The following is a 13,953-nucleotide window of genomic DNA, read 5'->3' on the forward strand; positions in this document are numbered from 1 at the left end:
GGGTAGAATTTTGCTGAGAATGGGCTGGTCTTCCTGTTATGATGACATCGCCGATGGCCGATTGCACAGCCACAAACCAGAGATTACGTGCTATGCGTGAGGTGAGCGCACCACTGAAAGCGTGGAAATATGCGATTACACAACCTTTGTCGGCCATTCACACCCATTTCCCCAATGATAGTACTCTATAGGTGGCAGGGGAAAGAAGAGCGCCCGTGTGGAAGTTGGGCATTAGCGGAAAATAGTCACCGGCGCCTGGCTCAAAATAGCAGAGAATCTCCTACCTCCGCGTTGCGCGGCAAGATCTTCTCTTTGTCTCCCATCTCCGAAGATGCCCTAGGCGGTGCCAAACGTTTCAACTCAATGTTATTGTCACGATTATCTCTTCGGTCTTTGTTTTAATGCCAGTTCCTTTCAGGCTTGGCCTGACCAGAAGCTTATTTTGGCACCTATTATCGCACTGGGTCTTCACTAATTGAGTTGAGTCTAGTCCGGTAGTGCCTATCAGGTGCCCGTGTTCTCTATCCAAGTGTTCACTTACTCAATTGCCCCACGTTAATCAAACGCTTATTCTGTTTCTGAACACCGCCACTGACTTTCCTTCCCCAGATCCTTTTCAATTATAGGGCGCCAGTAAATGAAGACGTCACAGAGGAATCTGACGAAGCAAGACCCCTTTCACTGCCACACCAGACTATAGCTATACTGCAATACCATCCGTGGTTTCAGATCTTTGAAGGCCGAACTACAATGATGCAGCATGCATGGCTCATCATTACTCCCTTGCAGCTGTCAATTTAACTAGAGCGGGGCAGTTGGGTCCGTAGTGCACGTGCCGTGCCCCATCCTTGGCAGCTTGATAAACCTCCGGTATCGCTCCAACCACGCAACACCAGTCCTGCGAGTGTTCAAAATTATCGTATGCCAGGTGTTTGATATCTCAACATCGCGATTTCAGGGCTTTGGACGATATATCTTCATGATAGTCAGCAATCGTAACCCGCCAGTGAGTCTCTATTTGGCCGCGGAGAGAGCGAGGGTATTGCCTGTCAAGGCTCGGACCGAGCCGTCAGGGGCAGACTCCGCCCAGATCTTGTCGAACCAAACATCAACATATATAAACACGGCGGCATGTTAGTAGTGATTACCATCTGCGCTCGTGCGGACGCTGTGTCCGAGCATTGCTGAGTCGAGAGTTGCTGAAGGCGAAGTTAAGCTTCTTCCTCAAACGCGCGATACCGAGACGAGCTCAATGAGGCACTGCTTCCGGTCGTCCGGGATCTGGCTATGTACCCGAAGGAGGACTTGGAGTGGGCGGACAATCATATCAAACTTCCAGTTGGTCCTCTGCTTCCCCTCAACCCCAGCCTTCACGGCTCTCAACACATGGAGGATTGCTAAGGAGTCCATCCTCGCAGAACGTGATTTGCTTGGCAGTAGATCGCTATGGTCATGCACTATCAATAATCAGAGGCTTGCCCAAGTTCCCCGGTGAACGTTCTAGCTCGGGAGACATTTTACCACTATCTTATAAGATTTGCAACCGACCACATCATATCGTGATTCTGTCGTTAGATCAACCTGACGTGCCAGTGCCAGGCCCCCCGAGTAAGTCGGAGAGAATCGATCATCTCGATATCAGCCATCCGCCATACGCCAACGACTATTCGTTGTCAACTGAAGAGATCATTACCGTGGTGGAACGACTCATGCGGGGGTCTGCAGTGGACATAGCAGTGGGTGGTCAGACTGCCTCGACGGAGACGGAGCACGAAAGCGAAGGGTGCAACCAGATAGAAAAGGAAGAAGAGCAGAATCCGGAAGAAAGAGGCCAGGGCCTTTCTAAACTCGAAGTCCTCAAACGTCTGTTCAAGGATGGGGTTGGGTGTTGTTGGATCCTTCACCACTACGTCCTACTGGTATTCTCATCGCTCTGAGCCCTCGTCACCCCTCGCCTTTTCGGGTCTTGCCCCTCCCCCTTTTTTTTTGTTTTGTTTCTTGTGGGAGGATACATTTTTTGGAGATTTGACTTCTGCAGTGATGTTGAAACATTTGATTCATGTAGTAGATTAATCATATCAAGCAAGCTGAATGAAATTGACTGCCCTGGTTGCTTACTTGGTAAAGGAAACTAACGTCTAGGGAGCCAGGGTAAATCCCAGACATAGACGACTATCACCGTGACCGGTAATGTCGTGACCACGGGTCACCGCGCCATCTGTACTTCGAGCCGTAATTCACACTGATCCATTTTTCGAGAACGTTGCAGCGGTTGTCGTCGGAATCAAAGATCGATTCCGCTGACACCCCCGGAAATTCGCGGCGGAGTTTATTCTAGGCCTCGAAATGAACAAACCACTGTCAGGTCGTGTATGTTTGTCAGTGGAGACCTGATTACTCATTTCAGATCTGCCGGTTTTACGAGTATGTACACATATCCATGATCGTTGCCGAAGGATCCACAAGTGGGTGTGGGGCAGACTGTGGGGAAATCCAGGGATGGAGAATCGTTCGGTTGCTCTGCCCTAATTGTCGCAATCATCCTGGGCGTGGCTGGGGTGAACTTGTCAGGCCAGTCATCCAATCTATTCTTATCATAGAATCACTTCCATACTATCGCAGGGAAAAGTCCGGTGACTCACTACTAATGTAGACACCCGACACGTGATAGACTAGGTACTGATTACTCGCACTGCCATCGGCTGACTTGATGGGGTGTGCTCCACTTCGCATGCTAACGAACGACCTAGTCACCTAAGCCACAGTGCCTGAGCTAAGCTTTTCAATAGTCGGGTAATTCGGGTTGAACACCCAGCGCACTAGCTTGCCTTGTCATCACTGAAAGCAGTCCACCGGCGGAGTTTAAATTCAATGGGTAGCCGCTGCCTCGTGCTCCTTCGCCGACTCCCGACACGTTGTCACTTGTTTGCCCCACCATGACTCCCACGCGGGAAGATATCGCCAAGTTCCTCACGATCGTCCCGCAGGCCAACGAAGGACAAGCTTTGTTGTACTTACAGGTAAGCTTTTCCCCTACTCGATCGCTTGCCTTTTTCCGATTCACCTTATTTATCATTGATAGGGAGCAAACACCCTCGAAGAGGCCGTCACCCAATTCTACGATGGTTCTCTCACACACGCCAACGGTGCCGCACCGGTCGACACCTCAAATTCCGTGAGCCAGGATCAGAGTGCCCAGCCCGGTCATGCAGATCCTCTTCCTTCCTATCAAGCGGCCGTCGCAATGGGAGGCAACGAAGCCAGAGCCGTGCACACCAATTCGGTTATTGAGGCGGCGAAGCTCCGCGCGCGCGATGAGGTGTGTGCAGAGCCTCGTTCCCTCGGCCCTCTTTTTGTGTTGTTCGCACCTAACTCAGAAGTCTCTCTGCATCTATAGCAAGAGATGCAAAACCGACTGCAGCAGATTCAGTGGGACCATCAGATCTTCAACGACGAGATTGAACCGGAGCATGAGGCAAAGCACATGCTGACGTGCGCCTGCGACATCCACCAATACAAGACCCGCAAGCAGAACCGCGTGGCGGTGCTGAAGATGTGGTCCGAAGCCGTGATGTATCCCGGTGAGGCTCCAACCCACTACGTTCCCTTTTTCTGGGTGGTCGTTGTCGAGACGGGCGAACAACTGACATGCCAGAGGGGGAACAGGTGAGAAATACTACCACGACTGCTATTACTCCCAGCAGATATGGAACAACAACCCTTACGCCCGAATCATCACTCCGTATGGCCCCGTAGGTCGCGTACGCCAGAAGCCGGTAGCCCGATACCACGCCCGGTGGCTGGTGGAAACCATTCGTCTGAACTCCAGCCTCAATGCTACTGCGCAGAGGATTGCAAATCAGTACGAGCCGACAGAGAACATCTGGGAGGTGGAGGATGAGCCGGTGGCCGCCAACGACGGCGATGGCTCGGACACGGCGCACCATCGATCCGACTCGCTCAAACCGTCGATTTTGACCCAGATGCGCAGGTCATTGTCCCTCCGGTCGTCTGAGGAGCGGGAATCTACCAGGAAAGCGAAGCGGAGAGAAGAATATCGCGAGCTGCGCCACACAATATTGGCGGAGGAGGCGGGGCGATGGCCCGACCCCGAATCCCGCCGCATTGTCACCGAATACCAGGAACACCTAGGGTTGACGCAGCGCATTGCGGCCCTCCGTGTGCACCGCCCGATGCAGTATCTCCACCTCCTGCGCGCCGGCTACTTCGAGCCAATCCCGGTTGCGTGGGCAAAGCAGAACTCCAACCCACTCAAGTTTCGAATCGAAGCGGCCGAGGGATGGCGTGGACTTACACCCACCTGGCGCGGGTACGAAAATACGGCTGAGGAGCGGCTGTACTGGGTCCTGAATCATCGGGATGAGTCCACTAACGGGTCTGAACCGAGACAATGGCTCAAACCGGACGTGATCTCCGCGCTCGAGATGGCGGGAACGCGCATGGCCACTGCTGTAGACCTGCCGCCCGTCTACGAGGCGCTGGACGATATCTGTCAGACGCAAACCCCCTCAGCCGTTGGCTACTCGCGCCAGGTGATGCCATCTCCATTGCGGGCTATCGATGCGCCTGAGTTGCCGACGGACAATACAATGATCCTCCTGGACGTGTCGGGTTCCATGGACTTTGACCCCGTGCGACCGTCCTACGAGCAATATATGGTCACCCGCTATGAGCGGACAATGCAGCCCAAGAACAAAGGTATGTGCCCTCCCCCCCTCCTCAATCCATGTAATGATATAAAAGTTTTTCCCTATCCTAATCTGCCCTCCACCCAGATGTCGCCAAAGCAGTGATCCGCCGCTTCACGGACGCGCTCGCCACCCATGACCAGAACCGCGAGGGCTACCAGCTGGTGACCTTCGCCAACAAAGCCGCCTACATGGGCTACATCAACCACCGGAACTTCGCTTCGGTGTGGAGCCAGATCACCGTGGGGGGCGGCACGCGCGTCATGGCGGGCTGGCAGCAGGTCAAGGACCTCCATTTCCAGCGGCACGCGGGGTTCGCGACCTACCACGCGGTATACGGATGGCAGGCCGGGCCCCAGATGCCGATCCTCCGGCTCCTGCTCCTGCTGGACGGGGAGGCGACCGACATGGATGAGTTCGAGCTGGAGCTGCTCAGCCTGTCGTGGGTCCACGTGACGATCTTCCTGATCGGGGCCGACGGGTGTCCGCATCACCACCGCCACGCCAACGAGCTCCAGCGCATCAGTGAGGTCAACCCGCACGTCGCGTTCGTCGACGCGCAGGGCAACACCCCGGAGCGGTATGTGACGCATGAGCTGTTAAAGCGGCATCTCGGGTACGAGGTGACCCTGTCGGAGTTTGAGGAGTGGGAGCGGCATGCTCCACCCGCGTATGAGACTCCTGCTTAGGAAGGGCTGGGTGCATATGTCATATGTAACTGATTATCTTCTTCTGGTTTCTTGACGACACACTTCCAGCATTGTGACCAAGACGATGGACGGGAGCGAGGCGAGGATGCCTTGGAGTATCGGCCGCGGATTAGGTAAACGAGGGGTTTACATTGAAGGGAGTCGAGGAAGACTTCTTTCGTTCTCCCAACTCACATGATTTCCCTTGTCACGAAGCTTATTCCGTCATTCTTTCTTTCAATATCACAGCTTTCAATTGCGTCATGCTTCTCAAGTACGTTATACTGCGATATATGAATTCAAGGCAATCAAAGTCAATCCAAATTCATCCAAAATCGGTCAACATAGTGGAGCTTGCTATCGCTTCTAGCTATTTGGGCTCTAATTCAAGCAAGCGCTTGCTTTGTACGAAATGTTGAAACCAGGCGGTCGTAGGCCTTAGCTAAAGCTGAGCTTGATGGAGAGTTGGCTGGCTCTCGTTACCACTGCTTATTCAGTCTTGGAGACAGGAGTTTTCAGTGGCTGAATTATGTCGGCATCGAAACAAAGTTGACACGCCGTACCAAGAAAAGACAGGCAGTGTGTAGATCAATCGAATACAGTCGTCAGTAGGGATCCAGGAGGGGCCTGTCTACAGACACAAATACGGAGCAGTTCGATAAATGATCCATCTTATGAGTCTCGCAAATATTACTCTAGCCGGTAGAATCAGCGGGCTATCACTAGATTTCCTATTATCTTAGAAGCTCAAGTTTATGGCGGTATTGACTACGAATGGGAGGGATTTTAGGGACAGGTATAGTTGACATTTGGATTGTGTAGCAAAATGAGATTACTATAGGGTAGGAAAGTTTGTTCTGAGAACCAAACGTATAAATAGCTACGGTTAGAACGCCAAGTTGCTCCTGTTTATGCTGGTAGCATGAATAGACTTGGCGTAGCACCCCCGAAGAGTGTCGGGCGCGCATAGCGAAGACATGCACCTTAGAGTTTGTGGAAGCTCAAACCTTAGCACTCTTGTTGCATTCAAGCATACTTAGAAAAAATATTATCTTTTCCCGGATTCGCAACCCACTCGATAATCCTAAATCCAGGATACTTCCAATTATTGCAAAAGCATTTTCATTCTGCCGTGTACAATACACACTCCGTGGCCGATCAGAAAACATTCCGCCTCTTCATTCATCATCGACATCAGTACTCAAAGCGATTTCCTTCATCTCCTCCAGGTTTTGCTTCACACTCTCCAGCTTCTCCACCATGCGCGGGAAGCAATCAGTCCCCAGCGGCAGGCGAAGAAGATGCTCCTTACCCTGCCCCTGGCCCTGTAGTTGAATCACATCAAGGATCCGCTGGACCGCCTTTGATGGATCTCCGCTCTGCTTTCCCGCAAAAGTCTCCCATTTACCCATGGCAGCTGCCAGAGGTGTGTCCTTGTAGCCCTCATTTAGCCCAGCAGCGGGGGTCCTGTGTGATCCGATGAAGTTGGTCCGGAAAGCGCCCGGCTCCACTAGTAGGATACGGATATTGAATGGGTCGAGCTCGGTAGACAGGGCTTCAGACAGGGCTAAATTTGAAAGGAGGTTAGCAGGACACCCCGACTTTTCGCAGCAAGACCGAGCTGGCCACTTACGTACCTTCGACAGCGAACTTGGTCATGGCATATGCCGCAGAGGATGGCCCGGCGGTAAAACCCGCAATGCTACTAATGTTGACGATGGTGCCCTGGCGTTGCGCCCTCATCAAGGGGAGCACGGCTTTGGTGACCCTGACCACACCGTAGACATTGGTCTGGAATTGAACGTCAAGCTCATCTTCGCTGTAATCTCTTAGCCCCATACACATGCCATCGGATTGCAATTTGTGCCCTCGTACCTAATATCCTCAATGCTACCCACGAGACCGTACCCGGCATTATTGATCACAACATCAATTCTACCGCCATGGTCTTGGATCGCTTGTGCCACTTGCAAAGTCGTCTGCTTGCTAGTCACATCCAGGGGAAGCCATGTTCCACCCAAAGCTGTGACCTGGGGGTAGTCCTTGGCCGCTTTGGTCGGATTGCGAGCCGTGGCGATAACTCGATGACCGGCCTTCAGCGCCGCTTCAGCGAGGAGGGCCCCAAAGCCGGAGGATGCTCCAGTGATTAACCAAACTTGAGGGGCCATTGGGCTTGAGTTTGTTGCAATAGTGAGGTACATATATATTTGTAAAAGGAAAAACGAGATGGGAGCAGAAAATATGCACAAATGCGTCCTCAGCTGTGCATGGTTCGATATTTATATCTGCCAGGCGATATGGATGGGAGCGATCACTCCTGAGTGTGGAATCGACGCCGTGTCATCGCGCCCGAGATAGCCGGTCATCGAGTCGAAGGTTGGTACGCTTCATTGCGGGTCTCCAATATACACCATAGAGAAGAAGGTGAAAGAAAAACATGGGGGACAGGAACATATTCAACGCATGTCTAGCAAATCCTAGCGCTTAAATGTATCTTCTTGGCGTGTATTTTCTTATCGCATCACCGTTGCCACCCATGCTGGAATGTATTTGCTATTGTTGCCAATAGTTTGTCTAGAAGACATTATACTCACTCACACCCTGTTTCGGCAGGTGCAAGGTGATCTTCATCCCATCTACCCGTCAGGTACAATTGATTGACCGAGTATACTGCGGGCTATTGATCCATGTGAAGTAGGTGGAGCTCAAGCTACGTAGAATCAAACCTGACTACTCTAGAACCGGGGGCGGTCTTTCAGAGGTAGAAGGTTTTGATGATGATCACGAAAAAAAAAATTTAAAAAAAAACAGGTTGATGGAATCAGATTTCGGTACTTCAATGACAATGATAGTGCTCTCTCAGAGTGATAAATACCAGATTCAGGGAAGAACATGCGTTCTTGACTATGGTCACTGGATTAAAAGACCTTCAAGGTTTATCGTGTAACTAATGTCCACTTCTCTCGACTACCCTGAACTGCAGTAATTTACATTAAAACTCACCGGCTAGCCGAGTTTTACCCGCATCAACTAGCCACTTTAGGCATAGACTTCGAGTGTCCAGGGTACCACGGATTCAACCTCGCGACCAAAATCTACGCAAGCCGATACGTCCGTTATCTCCGGCGGTGCTCATATACGAATCAGGACAGGTAGGCGGTCGCCGGTACTTGAGTAAAATCAATATCTCCAGGCTACCTCTCCGGCCTTCAGGGGTGGATGTAGTCCAGAGGGCCACGCCCAGAACTTTCCAAGCTTGATAACATCATTCCTGTTCAGAGATAAGAGGCTATCGCCAGAAGTGGTTAGATCTCCTGCAGGTGTATGACAGAGTGGATTCCACTAAGACAATTCAGGACTGATAAGGCCCCACTTCAAATGAACTGAGATTGCAGGCGAAGGCTATCGCTACTTTAGCTCTACGCTTGCACCACAGAGGTATATTCCCGCCCACTTCTATGTGCTCTTTCTTCCTGTTCTTCTTCATATACACGATAATTACAGCTTCTCTTGTCATCCGATTGCATATACGTCCGCAGCGACAATCGGCAATATTGACCGGTAGCAGGATGGCCCACAGCACCACCCATGGGTTTTCCATTCAGCGAGGAGATGACTCCTCTGGGACATCGTCAGCCAATAGAAAAATCTGCGTACAGAGAATCACCGCACGAATTCAAGAATGGCCCGAGGAAGATTGGTCGGGTATCGCAGACCTCAAATTGCGCAGGAGGTTGCAAAACCGGTTGAATCAGCGAGCGCGACGTAAGTCCTTGTGCGTGCAGAACGCCCATAAGCCCCGACCCCCACCTTTGAGGGAAGAAGGTTTTGCAAGATGCATGTAACTGAGCAAGTGAGTATCTGTGCAGGTCTCAAAAAAGTGGAAGGCCCTCAGTGTCTGCCGACTCGTCGGAGCGGCGACAGTGCCGATCCCTCATCTGCTGCGGAGCTGGGTTGCGCTCCCGTGGCGCCACCGTTGGCCTCTTACCCTGGACAGGCTGTACGTACGCTGTCAGATCATGAGGAAAGTACGGCTCTAGCTGCTCTGAGAAAAGTCGAAAACATCCACGTTCTCCACCCGGACATCAGTCACCCGGAGAGCGTGCTGCAGCACATAGAAGCGGTGGCGCGCGAGCAGCATCCGTCTGGAGACCCACGTTCCGACATGTTGCTCCATCTGATACAGTTCAATTTTACCAGAGGCCAACTCCAGACTATGAGGATCCTGGGTCTGACCTCAGAGCACATGGACGATGATGCCATCTCGTTCTTCAACTTACCGGGACCATGGCCGCACGAGATGGTACAATCTCTCCCCGCCAGTCTCCAACCTACTCTAGTGCAGCGCACCGTAGTCCACCATCCGTGGCTTGACCTGCTTCCCCTCCCCGCGATGCGGGACAACCTGATTCTAGCGGGAGAGTCATATGACGAAACTAAGCTCTGCCTTGACATGAAGGGGCTTGGCAGCGTGCACGGCGAATATTCCGGGATCATCATTTGGAGCGATCCGTGGGATCCAAGTGGGTGGGAGATCACTGAGCCGTTTTCCCGCTCCTGGGAATGGGTTCTCCGGGGGTGCTGGGAGATCTTTCACTCGACCAACGCCTGGCGAGCGCGTCGCAATGAGGAAGCGCTTTTTCCTGTCACATAAGGTTAGAGACTCTATCTGCCTATACGTCATTCTAGCCCTGTGAATTGGAAGTCATAAGCAAGGATTGGTGCATGCAGCTCCTTCGGTTTTCGAGTAGCGTAGCACGAACAAGTCGAAATGCATCCTAATGATCTCTTACACCTGCCGTGAATGTGATTCATGGTAAATAAAGATGAACAGAATTAGGCGAGCCCAGGGGTATGCTTTTCGGGGCGAGCTACCAGACTGAGGGTATCCTTCCGCTATTATTCCGTCAACAAAGTTGTTAACTTCATCTAGCGTCCCCAGTCTCGCCATAGGTATAATACACCACAAAGCCCAATGCCGATTCTACCCGCAAAGCGGTAATATTGCTACTATCAGAGAAATATTATCTTTCTCTCTTTACATCCCCCACGCAGAGCCATATTTACTGCGGTAGCCAGACATTTGTTGAATTCCTTGTGCAGATGCGCTACGACATGCAAGTCAGCTTTATGAGAATAATAGATTCATCCTACGCAGTAGCTGTGCTCCTAACACAAGGTTATATCTCCAAAGCATCTTATCTAAATCATTGACCAAAAGTTTCAGGCTCAATTCCAGGACACAATTCCAGCCAGGCCAGCCCCAGACGAAACAACCTGCCGTCAGCCAGATGTGCTTGAGCTTTAATGGCCGCACAACGATCCAAAAAGCTCGTTGAACCGCTCTCCAGTCGGCTTGGTGTTTTCCACCAGCCTTCTCATCTCGGAGAGCTCCGCAGGTGTCAATTCCACATTGCGCGATCCCCAGTTCTCCTCCAAACGCGAGGGTTTGGTTGTACCCGGAATGGTGATGAGCCCCTGCGCAGCCACCCACGCCAGCGCGATCTGCGCGACCGAGCAGCCCTTCCGAGTTGCCAGCTTCTTGATCTCATCGACGATGGCTTTGTTCTTGTAGAAGTTCTCGCCCTGGAACTTCGGGACTGGATTTTATCCTCAGGAAGTCAGTCTCTGTTCGCGAACTTGCAGTCAGTGTGGGAGGGCGTACCGGTGCGTCGGAAATCATCCGCGGCAAAGTCATCGGGAGACTTGTAGTCGAAGTCGTCCACGAGCCAGCCGTGTCCCAGCGGGCTGAAGGCCACAAAGGCTACCCCCAGTTCCTTGGCCGTGTCGATCAGGCCACTGGTCTCGTGCACCGTCTCAAACGCAGAGTACTCGGCTTGCACTGCATCGATCTTGGCGACTAGCGAGAATATTAGCGCCGGGATATCAAGGTATCCAGCTAAGTGCGGGTAGACGAACTGGCGTGGGCCTTGCGCAAGGTTGCAGCAGAGCATTCCGACAGGCCGATGTACTTGGTCTTGCCACTCCGGCGGAGTTCATCGAGGGCGCCGATGGACTCCTCGAGAGGGGTGTCTTTCCACGGCAAAGGCTCGGTCAGCATACATTCCAACAGCACGGTTCCACGGTCGGGTAGTTGTCTGCTACGTACTGGGATCGATCCGGTGAAGATAGTAGAGATCCGGTGTGAAGCCCAGTCTCTCGATGGTGCCCTCAATGTATTCCTTGATGTGAGCGGCCGAGTTGGTGACTTTGCGCTCAGGTCCGAAGACTTCGAAGCCACATTTCGAGGCGACTACACCACACTATGATGTGAGACTGTGATGCATCAAGAAATACAGAGGAAAACTTGATTTGACTCACCAAAGAGCTTATCGCGAACGTTATGCTTCTTGATGAAGTCCCCAAGCAGCTTCTCGTTCTCACCGGCCTTGTAGGCAACCTGCCCCGTGCACCGTGATTAGACACAACCTGGAAGTTCTTCACACCCTAAACTTACCGCAGTATCCCAGAAGGTGCATCCGAGCTCGATAGCCTTCAGAAGAACGGCCTCGGACTGGGAGGCATCGAGATCTGTTCCCATGCCGTGGTTGAGGCCCATGGCGCCGAAGCCGGGAACTGGAACCTGCTGGTCGCCGAATGGGAGAGTCTTGGTCATTTTCGGGAAAGTGAAGTAGTTTGATTCAAGAAGTCCTGGCAAGTTTCGCAGTTTCGGGAGTGTGCGTCTGAACATGAGGGCCGACACTCATGGACAGCGCCATCTGCGGGTATTTATGCAACCCTGGCCGAGCGGCGTTATATTGCAACCACGACCTAAAAAGGGCTGTTCTATGCACCATCCATGGAAGAGCCCTAAGGAAGAAGGTTATTTCTTTTTTCAGTTAAGCATCATGCAGGTGTATGACAGGGCCAATGAACAGCAAGTGGCAAATCTGGTTCTGCGGGGCGTCGGCTGCGCGGAGGTATGGGAGCTAGTGGCTACCAGCGCAGTTAAACCCGATATCCGTGCTAATCTCCGATTCTTATCGAACATTCTAACTCGCGTTATGGTTGATTATATGATGAATTTGTGATTTTGTAAGCCTCCCATAAGAACAACAGGGCCATGCTAATGGAATCTCTGTGCATTTGTCAGTTATTATTCGTGTTTCAGTGCTATGTTGTTCATAATTCATGAAGGACACAACATATATTCTATCTTCCTTCATTGTTCCACCCTGGTTCTACATTATGTATCTTTTCTCTTTCAAGTACGTGCTCTGTTTAAGTCGCTGCAATATATAATGGGTGTTGGACTTTTCTCGAAAGGCTAAAAGGTCCCGAAGTCATACCTAGATTGCTCCTTCTTTGGGGGTCAGGAAAATGAGACTAGCTCAATTATGGGTGATTGACTCCAAACCACAGCATGTGGACCTCATACTACCAACCACCGGATATCACAAGTTTTATCTTCTAGAAATTTCTTTACGCAATACTCTTCTACCATAAACACAAAAGTATTATAACAGGGGAGAGAGAGAAAACGAGAGAGCAACCCCAAATTTCAAGGATGAGGAGAGCCCAGGGAGGGGGAACCCCCCTCACGAACACACAACAAACCCATCCGTGCCCGAGAGGCTCGATTTCACTGTCTCATGTATCATCACACCGCAGTAGATCAATTTCTCGTTGCCCCCTTCCATGTACACGACTCGCATCGGGGTCTCTCAATTGGTCCCCATGGCTTTGGACCACGCCTTTCTCGAGGCTCCGGTCCAGTAGACCGGGTACTCCAGCAGCTTGCTGTCACTGTTCTTCGGCTGGTCGTCACACTCCTGGACGCCCCAGGTCAGGGCGTTGAAGTTCTGGTACTGGTGCGGGTAGCCGCTCTTGATGGTCGTACTGAAGCCCCCGGACTTGGCTTGAGCCTCGGCGGTGGAGGTGGCTATCTTGAAGCTTTTGACCGTACTCTTGTTGGTCTTGGGAGTGCAGGTGATAGTGCCCCATCATAAACATAATTCCACGTCAGCCATTGCGGAGGGGTGTGTGAAGCTGAGAAGGTAAAGAAAGAAATCAGGGTACTGGACAGTTTCATCAGGATTTACGCTACGTGCCCCCAAGATGTTGAAGACATCGGTGCTTTCCTCGTATTCTCTAGCATCGACCCGTCATTTGTTGTTCCTCTTGATTCCCACAAAGCCATTCTCACCATACTCTCTGGTGTGAGCTGACAGTGCCGGGGCGGCAAGAAAACAAAGCGCGAGTATGTTCTTGATTTGCATTTTAGGCAAAGGAGTGAATGTGCATACAAACAGATCGGTGTAGTAAAGGAGTGAATGATTAAGAAAGGCTGTTGACATGTCCGGTTGTGTAGGGCAGAAGGTCGTTCACAGAAAGAATCCTGCCGGCTTTATAGCTCATTGTCTCCGTAGCAGAAAGCTACTGACCATCATCAGAGCGAGATTATACTGTACCCCTCAATGCTTGCCTTCTCGAATGCAACTAGTAAGCGAGACATGATGTCTCTGGTACCTACATTAGCACTGCCAACACAAGCAGCTCAGTTCGCCAATAAAAACACAGACTGATTGTTATGCGTTCCGGAATTAGCTTCGTGA

General features: G+C 51.6%; 6 protein-coding genes across 6 annotated transcripts; 3 read left to right on the forward strand and 3 right to left on the reverse strand.

The window, feature by feature from the left end:
- Positions 1–1,026: 1,026 nt before the first annotated feature.
- On the forward strand, positions 1,027–2,106 carry BO72DRAFT_444372 (uncharacterized protein). The gene is made up of 3 exons (XM_040943788.1): positions 1,027–1,133; positions 1,206–1,342; positions 1,419–2,106. The coding sequence occupies exons 2-3, from the start codon at positions 1,253–1,255 to the stop codon at positions 1,935–1,937; spliced, it is 609 nt and encodes a 202-aa protein (XP_040805904.1). The 5' UTR covers positions 1,027–1,133; positions 1,206–1,252; the 3' UTR covers positions 1,938–2,106.
- Positions 2,107–3,207: 1,101 nt separating this feature from the next.
- BO72DRAFT_444374 (uncharacterized protein) lies at positions 3,208–5,707 on the forward strand. Its single transcript, XM_040943789.1, has 4 exons — positions 3,208–3,319; positions 3,398–3,581; positions 3,667–4,719; positions 4,797–5,707. Exons 1-4 carry the CDS (start codon positions 3,245–3,247, stop codon positions 5,396–5,398), a joined length of 1,914 nt encoding a protein of 637 aa, XP_040805905.1. The 5' UTR covers positions 3,208–3,244; the 3' UTR covers positions 5,399–5,707.
- Positions 5,708–6,576: 869 nt separating this feature from the next.
- On the reverse strand, positions 6,577–7,576 carry BO72DRAFT_514271 (putative short chain oxidoreductase/dehydrogenase; the record flags this gene model as incomplete). Its single annotated transcript, XM_040949510.1, has 3 exons — positions 7,274–7,576; positions 7,036–7,217; positions 6,577–6,965 (listed from the first exon to the last, which is right to left on the reverse strand). The coding sequence occupies exons 1-3, from the start codon at positions 7,564–7,566 to the stop codon at positions 6,577–6,579; spliced, it is 864 nt and encodes a 287-aa protein (XP_040805906.1). The 5' UTR covers positions 7,567–7,576.
- A 1,300-nt stretch (positions 7,577–8,876) lies between these two features.
- BO72DRAFT_524279 (DUF3425 domain-containing protein) lies at positions 8,877–10,052 on the forward strand (the record flags this gene model as incomplete). The annotated part of the gene is made up of 2 exons (XM_040949856.1): positions 8,877–9,163; positions 9,268–10,052. The coding sequence occupies exons 1-2, from the start codon at positions 8,968–8,970 to the stop codon at positions 10,050–10,052; spliced, it is 981 nt and encodes a 326-aa protein (XP_040805907.1). The 5' UTR covers positions 8,877–8,967.
- A 650-nt stretch (positions 10,053–10,702) lies between these two features.
- Positions 10,703–12,014, reverse strand: BO72DRAFT_492124 (putative aldo-keto reductase (AKR13); the record flags this gene model as incomplete). The annotated part of the gene is made up of 6 exons (XM_040948256.1): positions 10,703–10,998; positions 11,064–11,258; positions 11,318–11,431; positions 11,508–11,651; positions 11,720–11,798; positions 11,856–12,014. The coding sequence occupies 6 exons, from the start codon at positions 12,012–12,014 to the stop codon at positions 10,703–10,705; spliced, it is 987 nt and encodes a 328-aa protein (XP_040805908.1).
- Positions 12,015–13,062: 1,048 nt separating this feature from the next.
- On the reverse strand, positions 13,063–13,368 carry BO72DRAFT_492125 (uncharacterized protein; the record flags this gene model as incomplete). The annotated part of the gene is made up of 2 exons (XM_040948257.1): positions 13,063–13,305; positions 13,360–13,368. 2 exons carry the CDS (start codon positions 13,366–13,368, stop codon positions 13,063–13,065), a joined length of 252 nt encoding a protein of 83 aa, XP_040805909.1.
- Between the last annotated feature and the right edge of the window lie 585 nt (positions 13,369–13,953).

The sequence above is a fragment of the Aspergillus fijiensis genome (assembly GCF_003184825.1).
Source record: "Aspergillus fijiensis CBS 313.89 unplaced genomic scaffold BO72scaffold_4, whole genome shotgun sequence".
NCBI lineage: Eukaryota > Fungi > Ascomycota > Eurotiomycetes > Eurotiales > Aspergillaceae > Aspergillus > Aspergillus fijiensis.

What these genes read in the sequence shown, in the direction of transcription:
- BO72DRAFT_444372 (XM_040943788.1), top strand. Translation starts at nt 1,253, where the DNA reads ATGAGGCACTGCTTCCGGTCGTCCGGGATCTGGCTATGTACCCGAAGG. An exon ending in TCATATCAAACTTCCAGTTG is followed by an intron (nt 1,343 to 1,418) that starts GTCCTCTGCTTC and finishes CCATCCTCGCAG; the next exon opens with AACGTGATTTGCTTGGCAGT.
- BO72DRAFT_444374 (XM_040943789.1), top strand. Translation starts at nt 3,245, where the DNA reads ATGGGAGGCAACGAAGCCAGAGCCGTGCACACCAATTCGGTTATTGAG. An exon ending in AGCTCCGCGCGCGCGATGAG is followed by an intron (nt 3,320 to 3,397) that starts GTGTGTGCAGAG and finishes CTGCATCTATAG; the next exon opens with CAAGAGATGCAAAACCGACT. An exon ending in CGAAGCCGTGATGTATCCCG is followed by an intron (nt 3,582 to 3,666) that starts GTGAGGCTCCAA and finishes GAGGGGGAACAG; the next exon opens with GTGAGAAATACTACCACGAC.